A 13,047-nucleotide genomic window follows, 5' to 3' on the forward strand; every position below is an offset into this window, starting at 1 on the left:
TACTTGATTGAGATGGAGCAGTCACTCTGCCTACAGTGTCCCTTTAACAAGGTCTTCTTGCTATGCAAATGTGCAGTATATGATCTCACACAATCATATTGTCATAAGCATTCACTGTGTATATGGATAGATTGTTCATGAGATAGGCAAGAGCTCAAAAGTTGTGGACACCTAACTCTGTTTTCATCCATGTAAACTTATGCACAGCTCCTTGGCTGTCAAAACCTTTGACTACAGTATGCCGCAAACAAACCATAGGCAAAACTAAACCTTCCACCATAATGATTCGGGTCGTATTTACAGACAAAAAATATTTCACTATATAAACCCACAAATTGTATTTCAGCATTTAGAATTTTGCTGCAGAATAGCCCTAGCGTTTTACTAATAATTTAATGAATCAATATAAATAAATAATCTGTTGTAAAGAAATGAGAGAGAATTTTAACAGAATATAGTTTCTACAATGTACAGGTTCATAAAACTTCTGCCCAGGGGGTCTCTGACTTACTCAAGTGACTCACTCAAAATTAGATCTTTTGAAAAAGTGTATGGAACTGCACTCACTGCCATCTGTCAGAGCCAGGGTGCTTACTGTACCAGAATCAAACACCAGATTCTCAAGATCAATTGAATAAAATAAAAGGGGTCCAGGCACTCCTTGGTTCAAGACAGGCACTTTATTGGAACCACAGCAACGTTTCGACCGAATAGGTGTCCAGGCACTCCTTGATTCAAGACAGGCACTTTATTGGAACCACAGCAACGTTTTGACCGAATTCATGTAAATCATGAATCAGTGACAGCACACTTTTAATATTAAAGTACAGTATATCAACTAAACAAGAAGGTATGGGACACTGTGTGCAGTTGCTGCATTTATTTAAAAAAAAAAAATTTTTATTGTTTATTACTGACACATTACCAATACTTTAACCCACATTTGAAAAAGGAAAATGAGTATGAGCGGATATGCTATACACAATACACATTAACAGGAGAAGTGCTGAACTGTGTTTATAACATCATTATAATTCTGTTTCTTAATGGTGCTTAAACACTGGCTTTTAAAACCAAAAATAGATATGACAGATACAAAAATTAAGATAAAAACGGTTAAACTAAAACATGCAATAAATAATTGTCAATATACAAACATGCAATTTGCAGGATAGTTTTTTTTTTTTTTTTAAGATCTGAGGTCCCGGTATACAGACTTTATATGACTGTGCTAGTAGTTTAAAATCTATACTGAAATGTAACATTGTAGGCAAGAGTTTGCAGATACAAGCTTGGGAACCGGCAGAACCCAGGTAAGTTGTCAATCTGTGCTAAAATAATTGACATCTTTCCATGTCCTAGCACCATAACCACTACAGCAGGCTAAGAGTGTTTCTTTAAAATGTAATATAGATTTTGAATTCAATTTAAATTTCTGACAATGTATTAAGTACCCTGCTGGCATTCAGTCACACAATCAAAGAGGTATAGCTGTTACCTGCTTGCATAGAATATCTTGACTTTACATGTATATTATCATTGTCTACAAGTACAAATGTATAGGCTCCCATGTTGTCATGTTGCAATTTTAACCAGTTTCTAGTGTTTGGTATAAATGGGGCTGATTCTGACCTTGTGTAAGAATGCCCAAAACACACAATTTAATAAGTTCTGTAGTTACTGGGGTCTAATTCATTCCAAGTATGTAAAGCTTGTGTATTTATAATTTACTAACAGTTATTTATTGGTGAAAAATTATAATAAAATTAAGTGGACCACATCTAACTTATTGGGGCTCCAGTGGTTACTAGTTTATAATAGGCTCCTTTCAAACCCATGAGTTCACTATGAGATCCTTTTTCAATGATGACTCCTTGGGACATCACTGCTATTATGTCACAGTTCTGAATGGTAGATAGACGGTGAGCTATGGCAATACAGGTGCGCCCTTGTCTGGCCTCATCCAAAGCCACCTGAACAGTCTTAAAAAAAAAAAAAAAAAGAGAGAAGATATGATCAGTACACACTCGCCAACCTAGGGTATTGATAAGCTAGCTGGTGTCAAAATTTGAGATGAAAGACTAATTATTAACACAACAGAAATAGTTCAAGTTGAGGTTCGTTCCTATAAAAAGGCGCATTAAGGAAGTGACTGTTGTTACCTATATTTATTTTATTTCTGACATTAAATTTATCTTCATCTATAAAAGCTTTGTTACTGACCATATTTTGGATTCTAGCTCTATTGCCGTTAATTTTTATGACCAAGACACTAATTAAAACACAGCTTAGATTTTCCAAACAAAAGTCTTAAAGGGACACTCAGAACACCAATACTGCTTTACTGCATTTGGCCTCATGGTTTTGGCCTCAGTAATATGCTGTATTTTTGCATGCTAAAATGTTGAGCCTGTCTCCTTAGCTGCCCCTCACATACTGAAAAAACACTTACTTACCAAATGAATGTACACGGCTCAGCTAAAGACAGCATTGTGTGATCTAGAGTAGACTATAAACCACATCTGCATTAGAAGCATAGGACACCCAGGGATACAAATAGTAAGAATATCACTGCCTGTTTGTCTGTGGTTTTGCAGCCACTATGTGAATTAAGAACAGCTCAGTCAACTGTGTTAGGACTGAGCTGTAAGCTTACATTTCATGAATACGTTTTTCTGGGCTGAGGAGCTGTGGCTAAGGCGAATTAGTTTTAGAAATACAAAAAGAGAAGTCCTGCGCTTAAGCTGCAAGGACTACAACACACATCAGCCCCAATATATAGTAAAAACCAAAGAAAAGAAAATGTTACTTGCACTTTTTCCTTAATCCCTATGTATATTTAGACAAATGGAGGTCATTTAGTTGCTCCAATGGCCATTGGAGGGATGCCCGCCTGCCAACGTCAAGGCAGACCCCCCCTAAGCGGGTCCTAACACTGACCCTTCAGCCTGCTTCCTTGAGCTTCTGGCAAAGATATCTCTAATGAGACAGAAAGGGGTATTTTTTATATACACCCCTTTACTTATTAACCCTTAATAGGGAACACATGGGATGGGTAGCAGCATTGTAACCAGGCTGTGTGATACAAAGTAAATACAAATACAAAAAGAGAAGTCCTGCGCTTAAGCTGCAAGGACTACAACACACATCAGCCCCAATATATAGTAAAAACCAAAGAAAAGAAAATGTTACTTGCGCTTTTTCCTTAATCCCTATGTATATTTAGACAAATGGAGGTCATTTAGTTGCTCCAATGGCCATTGGAGGGATGCCCGCCTGCCAACGTCAAGGCAGACCCCCCCTAAGCGGGTCCTAACACTGACCCTTCAGCCTGCTTCCTTGAGCTTCTGGCAAAGATATCTCTAATGAGACAGAAAGGGGTATTTTTTATATACACCCCTTTACTTATTAACCCTTAATAGGGAACACATGGGATGGGTAGCAGCATTGTAACCAGGCTGTGTGATACAAAGTAAATACAAATACAAAAAGAGAAGTCCTGCGCTTAAGCTGCAAGGACTACAACACACATCAGCCCCAATATATAGTAAAAACCAAAGAAAAGAAAATGTTACTTGCGCTTTTTCCTTAATCCCTATGTATATTTAGACAAATGGAGGTCATTTAGTTGCTCCAATGGCCATTGGAGGGATGCCCGCCTGCCAACGTCAAGGCAGACCCCCCCTAAGCGGGTCCTAACACTGACCCTTCAGCCTGCTTCCTTGAGCTTCTGGCAAAGATATCTCTAATGAGACAGAAAGGGGTATTTTTTATATACACCCCTTTACTTATTAACCCTTAATAGGGAACACATGGGATGGGTAGCAGCATTGTAACCAGGCTGTGTGATACAAAGTAAATACAAATACAAAAAGAGAAGTCCTGCGCTTACTTTGTATCACACAGCCTGGTTACAATGCTGCTACCCATCCCATGTGTTCCCTATTAAGGGTTAATAAGTAAAGGGGTGTATATAAAAAATACCCCTTTCTGTCTCATTAGAGATATCTTTGCCAGAAGCTCAAGGAAGCAGGCTGAAGGGTCAGTGTTAGGACCCGCTTAGGGGGGGTCTGCCTTGACGTTGGCAGGCGGGCATCCCTCCAATGGCCATTGGAGCAACTAAATGACCTCCATTTGTCTAAATATACATAGGGATTAAGGAAAAAGCGCAAGTAACATTTTCTTTTCTTTGGTTTTTACTATATATTGGGGCTGATGTGTGTTGTAGTCCTTGCAGCTTAAGCGCAGGACTTCTCTTTTTGTATTTGTATTTACTTTGTATCACACAGCCTGGTTACAATGCTGCTACCCATCCCATGTGTTCCCTATAAGGGTTAATAAGTAAAGGGGTGTATATAAAAAATACCCCTTTCTGTCTCATTAGAGATATCTTTGCCAGAAGCTCAAGGAAGCAGGCTGAAGGGTCAGTGTTAGGACCCGCTTAGGGGGGGTCTGCCTTGACGTTGGCAGGCGGGCATCCCTCCAATGGCCATTGGAGCAACTAAATGACCTCCATTTGTCTAAATATACATAGGGATTAAGGAAAAAGCGCAAGTAACATTTTCTTTTCTTTGGTTTTTACTATATATTGGGGCTGATGTGTGTTGTAGTCCTTGCAGCTTAAGCGCAGGACTTCTCTTTTTGTATTTGTATTTACTTTGTATCACACAGCCTGGTTACAATGCTGCTACCCATCCCATGTGTTCCCTATTAAGGGTTAATAAGTAAAGGGGTGTATATAAAAAATACCCCTTTCTGTCTCATTAGAGATATCTTTGCCAGAAGCTCAAGGAAGCAGGCTGAAGGGTCAGTGTTAGGACCCGCTTAGGGGGGGTCTGCCTTGACGTTGGCAGGCGGGCATCCCTCCAATGGCCATTGGAGCAACTAAATGACCTCCATTTGTCTAAATATACATAGGGATTAAGGAAAAAGCGCAAGTAACATTTTCTTTTCTTTGGTTTTTACTATATATTGGGGCTGATGTGTGTTGTAGTCCTTGCAGCTTAAGCGCAGGACTTCCCTTTTTGTATTTGTATTTACTTTGTATCACACAGCCTGGTTACAATGCTGCTACCCATCCCATGTGTTCCCTATTAAGGGTTAATAAGTAAAGGGGTGTATATAAAAAATACCCCTTTCTGTCTCATTAGAGATATCTTTGCCAGAAGCTCAAGGAAGCAGGCTGAAGGGTCAGTGTTAGGACCCGCTTAGGGGGGGTCTGCCTTGACGTTGGCAGGCGGGCATCCCTCCAATGGCCATTGGAGCAACTAAATGACCTCCATTTGTCTAAATATACATAGGGATTAAGGAAAAAGCGCAAGTAACATTTTCTTTTCTTTGGTTTTTACTATATATTGGGGCTGATGTGTGTTGTAGTCCTTGCAGCTTAAGCGCAGGACTTCTCTTTTTGTATTTGTATTTACTTTGTATCACACAGCCTGGTTACAATGCTGCTACCCATCCCATGTGTTCCCTATTAAGGGTTAATAAGTAAAGGGGTGTATATAAAAAATACCCCTTTCTGTCTCATTAGAGATATCTTTGCCAGAAGCTCAAGGAAGCAGGCTGAAGGGTCAGTGTTAGGACCCGCTTAGGGGGGGTCTGCCTTGACGTTGGCAGGCGGGCATCCCTCCAATGGCCATTGGAGCAACTAAATGACCTCCATTTGTCTAAATATACATAGGGATTAAGGAAAAAGCGCAAGTAACATTTTCTTTTCTTTGGTTTTTACTATATATTGGGGCTGATGTGTGTTGTAGTCCTTGCAGCTTAAGCGCAGGACTTCTCTTTTTGTATTTGTATTTACTTTGTATCACACAGCCTGGTTACAATGCTGCTACCCATCCCATGTGTTCCCTATTAAGGGTTAATAAGTAAAGGGGTGTATATAAAAAATACCCCTTTCTGTCTCATTAGAGATATCTTTGCCAGAAGCTCAAGGAAGCAGGCTGAAGGGTCAGTGTTAGGACCCGCTTAGGGGGGGTCTGCCTTGACGTTGGCAGGCGGGCATCCCTCCAATGGCCATTGGAGCAACTAAATGACCTCCATTTGTCTAAATATACATAGGGATTAAGGAAAAAGCGCAAGTAACATTTTCTTTTCTTTGGTTTTTACTATATATTGGGGCTGATGTGTGTTGTAGTCCTTGCAGCTTAAGCGCAGGACTTCTCTTTTTGTATTTGTATTTACTTTGTATCACACAGCCTGGTTACAATGCTGCTACCCATCCCATGTGTTCCCTATTAAGGGTTAATAAGTAAAGGGGTGTATATAAAAAATACCCCTTTCTGTCTCATTAGAGATATCTTTGCCAGAAGCTCAAGGAAGCAGGCTGAAGGGTCAGTGTTAGGACCCGCTTAGGGGGGTCTGCCTTGACGTTGGCAGGCGGGCATCCCTCCAATGGCCATTGGAGCAACTAAATGACCTCCATTTGTCTAAATATACATAGGGATTAAGGAAAAAGCGCAAGTAACATTTTCTTTTCTTTGGTTTTTACTATATATTGGGGCTGATGTGTGTTGTAGTCCTTGCAGCTTAAGCGCAGGACTTCTCTTTTTGTATTTGTATTTACTTTGTATCACACAGCCTGGTTACAATGCTGCTACCCATCCCATGTGTTCCCTATTAAGGGTTAATAAGTAAAGGAATTAGTTTTAGTACAGCATTGTGCAAAACATTTTTTGTGCAAAAACTATAAATATTTGAAAATGCAAAAAAAAACAAAAAAAAACACAACTGCATATTAATGAGGTCAAACTTATTAAATACAAAATAGTTGATTGGTAACCAGCGTGTTCCTTTAATTACTCCTTTCTGAACCTACAGACTTTCTCTAAATTGCATTTACTGCAGTAATACATGCTGCAAGCAATAAAAGCAGTAATTGCACAGGTAACATATCCCAGCACTATATTTCATATAACGGCTATACATATTAAGACACTACAATAGTAATTATATACACTAAACATTGAATTGCAGTGAAACAGAATTGTAAAATCGAGTTGCAAATAATAGATTTGAAAAATTATTCACTCTCACGGCTTTATCCTGTTTTTGCAGTTAGTTTTTTTTATTTCACTAATATTCAGTTTTTAGTGATTGAAATCCTTATTGGTAGGTAAAGTGCAATAATGTCAATTATATGATTGTAAAGAAAGTGACTCTGGACCTGAGCATAATGGATGAGATTTATCAAAGTACACGTTGATAAATCTTCTCAATCTGCATCACAGAGATATTCTCTGAACAAGCTACTTCTTTACATATAGCTAATTATTCAATCTGAAATTTGGATCTTGTCAATCAGTATTTCAGCTTTAAAAAAATAAAGATGCAATTTTATTAAAGACACGGAGGCTCCTATTATGCTTCTCTTTCTTTTATTTTCCCTCAGCAGCGAAGAGAGAAATGAGTGAAAAGAGAAAAAACATATCATTAACATATATACATATTCATCATATTCCACAGTGCTACATAGGGGAACCTCCCCCTTTCAGTATATAAGGTGTAGCACTCTCTTCCTCTTCCTCTTTCTTCGCTGCTCCCTCAGACCAGCTAAGTACATTTTATTGACTATATCATTACTGTCATCTATACCTACACTGCCTGCAGTCTATCTGCAGGACCTGGTTTTAAGTTTCATTTATTCCTTATATACTGCTTATTCTTTCCTTTGGGGTGGGCTCTTGCCCCTCTTCACCCTGGGCTGGGTTTTGACCCGACCCGTTTTTTCACCCGGGTCCCTGGGCTCCTCTGTGCCCCTGACTATCTCCCCACCCCACCCCTGTCGTTTTCGACGACCTTTATATCCCGCCGACCTTACTCCCCGGCGGTGTTTTTCTCACCTTCTCGGTTCCGCCGCGAGCGCGCTCTGCGCATGCGCGGACACTCGCGGCGGCCATTTTCTTGGTTTCCCGTCGCCGATAGTGCCGGCGGCCATTTTAAGCCTCATTACTCGGCGTGTTTTTGCTCCGAGGAGGCTGCTTGACCCCGCTCCTGCTCTTACCGGGTATTTTTTTTCTCTCCTGCTCTGTCCTTTGTGCGTGGGTTAAGCAATCCAGCACCTCTGTCCTTTAGCCTTACATTACCTACTAATCTATTGTCATGCAGTCTCCCTGTGGTGATTTGAATCCCCACCCTGTCCCACTTAAGGGTACCACAGCATCCGATTCCCAGGCCGACTCTAACCTTATAGGTTCTGAGGAATTCCAATCCCTCTTGGACACCACTATGTCCACCTCCATTAACAAGGCCATTTCCTCGGCCATGGGAGCTATGTCATCCAGTATCTCCCTATCCATCTCTCAGGCCCTTAGACAGGCCCTTCCCACCCAGTCTGGCACAGGGCCCTCTCCCAACTCCCCTGAAGGGACTAGCCCAGGGCGCAAGGCGCCTGCCAAACGCAAATACTCCGCTGACCCCCCCCACACCCAGGTAAAGCCTGGCTTGAATGACACGCCTCAGGCTGTCGATGATGGCGCGCAACAACCGCGCAGTAGAGCTACTGGCCGGGCTACGGCGGCCAGGGAATGGAAACGGGCACGTGCCCAGGATTTATTGTCCGATTCGGACGAGGATGGGGACGAGGAGTCAGACAACCAATTCTCAGATCCCTACGGGGACGAGGTTTCAGGGGACGATGACCTGCCAGGGTCACAATTCCCGTCCAGGCAAACCAAGGCCAAAACCCCTTCAGGGGCCCATGATGCAGAGCTAACCTCTGACGAAAAGGATGCCCTGGCTTTTGACCCAGACAACCTCAGGCACCCTCGCTCCGCGGAATGGGAGCCTGCGACCCATATAGCCCGATACCTGGCCCTTAGGGTACGGAAATCCCTCTCACAGGAGGGTCGGAACAAGCTGAGGGCGGAATGCCCACGCCCGATCATACCCGATGCGGTAGCCAAGACCCCTGAGGTAGACCCCCAGATTGTGCAGTTTCTGGGCAAGTCGGGTTGGAAACCCAAAAAAGGCCTGGACTACTCCATGCGGAACTGCCAGGATAAGTTCCTTGACACCCTGGGCCCGTTCACCAAATTGTACGAGCTGCTGGAGACGGCTCAGTCGACTGGGGCTCCAGTTGACTTTGAGGTGGCGTTCGGCTGGCTCCAGCGCCTGATTTGCATGATTGGCAACGCCAATACGGCCATGTCAACAGAGCGCAGGAAAGCCATCCTGCTCAAGATTGAGCCCAAGCTCGCAAGCATGGCTTCTAATGAGCCCGGTGCCTCCGCAAACGGCCTTTTATTTGGAGAATCCTTTGTAAAGGACCTAGGGTCTTACGTAAAGACATTCACGGCCTTGGACAAGGCCCAATCCTCCATTAAGAGGGTATTTAGCCCAAAGGTTTTTGGCGGGGCCGGTAGAGGTAGGAGCCGTCTACCCGGCCGCAACCCCCGGGGTTTCTCAAGACCGGGCAGAGGCTCCTTCAACCAACAGAGACCGACCCAGGAACGGTCCTTCACCCCATTCTTCCCCTCGCGAGGACGGGCTTGGCATACCCGCGGCAGTCGAGGAGCACCCACGGGAAAACGCCCTTATGGTGAGTACCATGTTTCCCCTTTCTTCCCATATGCAGGTAGGGGGCAGACTGACCCGGTTCACCCGGGCATGGTCACTTATCACGTCAGACAGTTGGGTGTTACAGACAATAAAGGGCTACCAACTAGAACTAACCGCTCCCCCCATTCAGTCCTCTCCCCCAAGGGCGATTCACATGCCATCTGCACACTTAGATCTCATCTCTACGGAGATCAGGGAATTACAGGCCAAGAAGGCCATAGAAGAGGTCCCTCTAGACACACCGGGTTTCGTAAGCAACCTTTTTCTAGTGCCCAAAAAAGGAGGCGGGGTACGCCCGGTTATCAACCTACGGCCCCTGAATGCCTTCATACAATACAGGCACTTCAAGATGGAGGGCATTCACTGCCTCAGAGACCTACTCCTACCCGGAGACTGGATGGTCAAATTAGATTTGCAAGATGCTTACCTAACGATCCCGGTAGCCTCATTTCACAGGAACCTACTCCAGTTCTGCTGGGAAGGCAGGAAGTGGCGTTTCACATGCCTACCTTTCGGCCTGTCCTCCGCCCCGTGGTGCTTCACGAAAGTCCTAAAACCAGTGGTGGCCTTCCTCCGATTACACGGAGTCCGCCTTATCATTTACCTAGACGACATCCTAATACTCTCCGGGACTCGATCCCTCTTACTAGAACACTTAGGGTGGGCCCTACACCTCATACAGAACCTAGGCTTCCTTGTAAATTGGAAGAAATCGGTTCTGATCCCCTCTCAACAAATGGGAATTCCTCGGATTCCGTATCGACTCCGTACTACAGGTTCTCTGCCTCCCAGCAGAGAAGATGTCCAACATCAAGAGGGAAATAAAGAAACTTATGCAACGGCCGGACATATCCCTACGCCAACTGGCACGGGTCATCGGCCTGTTGGCAGCCTCTATACAGGCGATTTTCCCAGGCCCGCTACACTACAGAGCCTTACAGCGGCTGAAAGCGGCCTGCCTGAGAAGTGGCCACTCGTACGAATCTCACATTTCCCTGGACACAGAGTCGAGGGAGGAACTGAACTGGTGGCTAACCCACATGGAGGCTTGGAACGGCCGAGCGATCTTCGGGTCTGCTCCAGACCTGGTGATCGAATCGGACGCCAGCTTACATGGTTGGGGCGCGCGCTGCGGCAATATATCCACAGGAGGCAGGTGGTCCACGGAGGAGTCCTTCTTACACATAAACTCTCTGGAACTGCTGGCGGCCTCGTTCGCCATTCGCAGTCTGTCTCCCAGAGGCATCTCATGCTCGATCCTCCTCAAGCTGGACAATGTCTCAGCCGTAAGATACATAAACCATCTAGGGGGAACCAGGTCTCGCATCCTAGCGGTTTTGGCCAGAGACTTCTGGAACTACTGCTTACAAAACAGCGTGTCCGTTACCGCGGAACACATCCCGGGCCTGGACAACTACACCGCGGACTGGAACTCCCGCTACCTGAGGGACTCGGGAGATTGGAAACTGCTACCGAAATTATTCCGCAGAATCTCGTCCCTGTGGGGACCTTTGAGCATGGATCTGTTCGCATCCAGACTCAACACACAACTACCGAAGTTCTGCAGCTGGAGACCAGACCCGGAGGCCGTAGCGACAGACGCTTTCCTCCAAGATTGGTCCGAGGGCAGGGCTTACGCCTTCCCACCGTTCAACCTGATAGCTCGTTGTCTGGCGCACCTCCGGCGCTTCAAGAGCTCATTGGTACTGATAACCCCGTGCTGGAGATCTCAACCTTGGTTCCCACATCTGCTGGAGATGGCGATAGACCACCCACGGCTACTGCCGGACCATCCATCGCTATTGACCAACTCAGATGGGGAAAACCACCCCCTGGTGGAACAGGGCCTTCTCCGCCTCATGGCGTGGCTCCTTTCCGGGGACCCTGGGAGATCACGGAGGTTTCGAACACGACTGTGCGGCTCCTGGCAAACGCATGGGCACCTGGTACAAGACAAGCCTATGCTGCAGCATGGAGACAGTGGGCCAATTGGTGCTTGGGACGATCATTGGATCCGATATCAGCCCCTGTGAAATCGGTACTAGATTTCCTTACGCATCTGTTCGAATCAGGCAAAGCCTTCCGCACGGTTAATGTTTTCCGCTCGGCCATCTCAGCCGGGCACGACCAGGTGGACGGCCTCCCACTGGGGCAGAATCCTCTAGTTTGTCGTTTGCTTAAGGGAGTCCGTTTCTCACGTCCCCCCACGTCCAGATACGGGTCCTTCTGGGACGTCAACTGTGTGTTCAGACTCATAGATGGCTGGCCCACTAACGTGGATCTTTCACTTAAACAATTGTCGGCAAAACTACTGATGCTGCTCTGCCTTCTATCCTGCAAACGAGTATCAGATGTGAGAGCCTTGGACTGGCGAGCACGTTCATTCACCCTGGAGGGGGTGTCGTTCGATATTTCACGAAGAACGAAGTCGGCCACCAAACAGGTCTGCTATCCACGGATACCGTGTTTACCTAACTTATGCCCAATAGCGTGCCTAAAAGAATACGAGTCTCGCACCTCTACACTGCGCCCGTCCAATGACGGGCCTCTGTTCATCTCCCTGAAGAAACCCCATCTGCCGGTATCCACGCCGACGCTGGCACGATGGATTAAATGGATATTAGCTACGGCCGGAATAGACGTCTCTGTTTTCTCATCACACTCTGTTAGAGGCGCCATGGCCTCTAAAGCATCGGCGGCCGGATGCCGCTTGGAAGACATTCTGAAGGCTGCAGATTGGTCTACGGAATCCACATTCAGGAACTTTTACTTTAGACCGATACAACATTTTTCAGATAAAGTCATTGCTCAGCTTTAAACAAGCATAATAGGAGCCTCCGTGTCTTTAATAAAATTCCTAGATTTTACTAGTAGCATGACGTAAAGTCATGATTTTATTAATGACACGGAGGCGAGTATTATTCCCTCCCTCCCTCCCTGGGTTGGAGGTGGTGATATGTTTTCTGTTACATCCTGTTTTTCTGGACTGACTCACGACTTACTTCTTTAGGACGGGTCTTCTTGGCCCATATTCTATTTAATTACGCTGTGTAGATTTGACGTTCTCTGTCGTTTGGCTTAGTTTACATTAGCCTTAATTGATCATGTTCATCACACATTTTATGTTACGTTTAGTTAATATGACATTTATTCCTTTTCAGGAGTCAAGATTGTTATATATAATGGAAATATTACACCCAGTTGCAAGTTGAGATTTTACCATATTTCTCCCCTCTCTCCCTTTTAGCATGATTCCAAATACTTATGGAACTAACAGGAGCTTCGCAGTTGACTCCGCATTTCCAGGAAGATATGTTCAGCTTCCCGAGTTTACAGTTCAAATTCAAGTTCTGGTTCGGTTTACGGGTCTTCGGATCGCGACGAAAGAGGAAGAGGAAGAGAGTGCTACACCTTATATACTGAAAGGGGGAGGTTCCCCTATGTAGCACTGTGGAATATGATGAATATGTATATATGTTAATG

At 44.8% G+C, this 13,047-nt stretch overlaps 1 protein-coding gene across 1 annotated transcript in view; it reads right to left on the reverse strand.

Moving 5' to 3' along the window:
* Positions 1-1,358: 1,358 nt before the first annotated feature.
* LOC134571451 (bile salt export pump-like) overlaps positions 1,359-13,047 on the reverse strand; it is an 86,637-nt gene continuing 74,948 nt past the window's right edge. Inside the window, exon 28 of the mRNA XM_063429704.1 lies at positions 1,359-1,982. Coding sequence (XP_063285774.1) covers positions 1,782-1,982 — 201 coding nt within the window. The 3' untranslated portion in view covers positions 1,359-1,781. The remainder of the gene's footprint in view (positions 1,983-13,047) is intronic.

This window comes from Pelobates fuscus, chromosome 8 (assembly GCF_036172605.1).
Source record: "Pelobates fuscus isolate aPelFus1 chromosome 8, aPelFus1.pri, whole genome shotgun sequence".
Lineage (NCBI taxonomy): Eukaryota > Metazoa > Chordata > Amphibia > Anura > Pelobatidae > Pelobates > Pelobates fuscus.